At 48.6% G+C, this 1,384-nt stretch overlaps 1 protein-coding gene across 1 annotated transcript in view; it reads left to right on the forward strand.

Annotated features, from left to right (window-relative positions):
- Positions 1–998: 998 nt before the first annotated feature.
- PPTG_24835 (hypothetical protein) overlaps positions 999–1,384 on the forward strand; it is a gene marked incomplete at both ends in the record, with an annotated part of 4,151 nt that continues 3,765 nt past the window's right edge. The window contains one exon of the mRNA XM_008918688.1: positions 999–1,335. Coding sequence (XP_008916936.1) covers positions 999–1,335 — 337 coding nt within the window. The remainder of the gene's footprint in view (positions 1,336–1,384) is intronic.

The following is a 1,384-nucleotide window of genomic DNA, read 5'->3' on the forward strand; positions in this document are numbered from 1 at the left end:
ACCGTTTATCTGTTGTCCTGAGTATTCTTGGCAGTCCTTCGAAAACCATATTTTTGGCGTAGCCAACAACTTCCCAGACTAGGCCAACTGACGAGTTGGTTGGCAGTACAACCCTCCTCCTTCCACCAAGTAGCGTGTGTTGAGCAGCCAGTGTAAGCTGGTGATGTATTGCTGATATCTACAATTGATCCTTACAAAATATAACCAGCCTCGACGATGGGGCCCTGATCAACCTATGTGGTGTATAATATCAGTAGGTATTGCTTGTGTACCCGTTAAGATGTGCCGGGTAGGTGGAGGTCCGGTCGGCGTAACCAGCATCTCATCAACTGATAGCAATGCTACAGTAGATGAGTGGGTATCTCTTTGGCACTAAATTCCGCCAACTTGTTAGATACTATGCATTACTTACACATTTTCGAATCGAAACGAAGGAGGACGGCTTTCTGTTCATGCTGGTGCCGGATTACGAAGTATTCTATTCGGCACACCCTTCTTGTTGTGAGCCGTGTGTAAAGTTCAGCACCAAAACAATACGACGCCGATGTCCGACTTCACTATTATCTCTGTCCTTGTGTTGGAGGATCAGTCCTTCATGGCCACCAAAACTGAAGATATGGCGGTAGAAAACTCACCTACATAATCATTTTGCTTTGTCCATTGATACCCTAACCACGTAGTAATCTGTCAATATCGGTGATCTTTAAAGGCAGGCAATTGTTTTCTCCATGCCACTGATCGCTTGTTTCTCGACGTGACACATTCCGTCATCATTCACACTCGTGATATCTACGTTTTCCAACCCCGGGTCGCTCAAGCGATGCCATTAGCTGCCTTTCTTGATGTTAGCGTCTCAATAAACAGCTCATTTTTCAATTTGCGCATTCCCAGCGACAACTTGGAGAACAGCAACCCAAGCAACAACTTTTGATCGAGCATTCGCCGCTCATTGGTATCAACTGAGCCTTCGGACACCACAGGCCTGAGCGACACGCACTATGGCTGATAAGCACTTTGACGCTTTCGATCAACCGATGCGAGCCACCATCGCCTATGACAACGGCAAGACGCTCATGGCGCAGGGACCACTAGCGCTCCACGATCACGTCGCCTCCAGCATGGAAAAGGCTTTAGGAAAGGCTCTCCCGCAAATGGAAGTACGCTTCAAGAACGTCTCCATCTCGGCTGACATTGTTGTCAAGGATGAGACCGTTGTCAAGACGGAACTACCCACGCTCACTAACGAGCTCATGAAGAGCATTCGAAGTATGGGCGCCAAGAAGCACACGGTCAAGAAGCAGATCCTTAAGGACGTCAGCGGGGTCTTCAAGCCAGGTACCATCACGCTCGTGCTAGGGCAGCCTGGATCCGGCAAGTCTTCGCT

This window comes from Phytophthora parasitica (genome assembly GCF_000247585.1).
Source record: "Phytophthora parasitica INRA-310 unplaced genomic scaffold supercont2.264, whole genome shotgun sequence".
Lineage (NCBI taxonomy): Eukaryota > Oomycota > Peronosporomycetes > Peronosporales > Peronosporaceae > Phytophthora > Phytophthora nicotianae.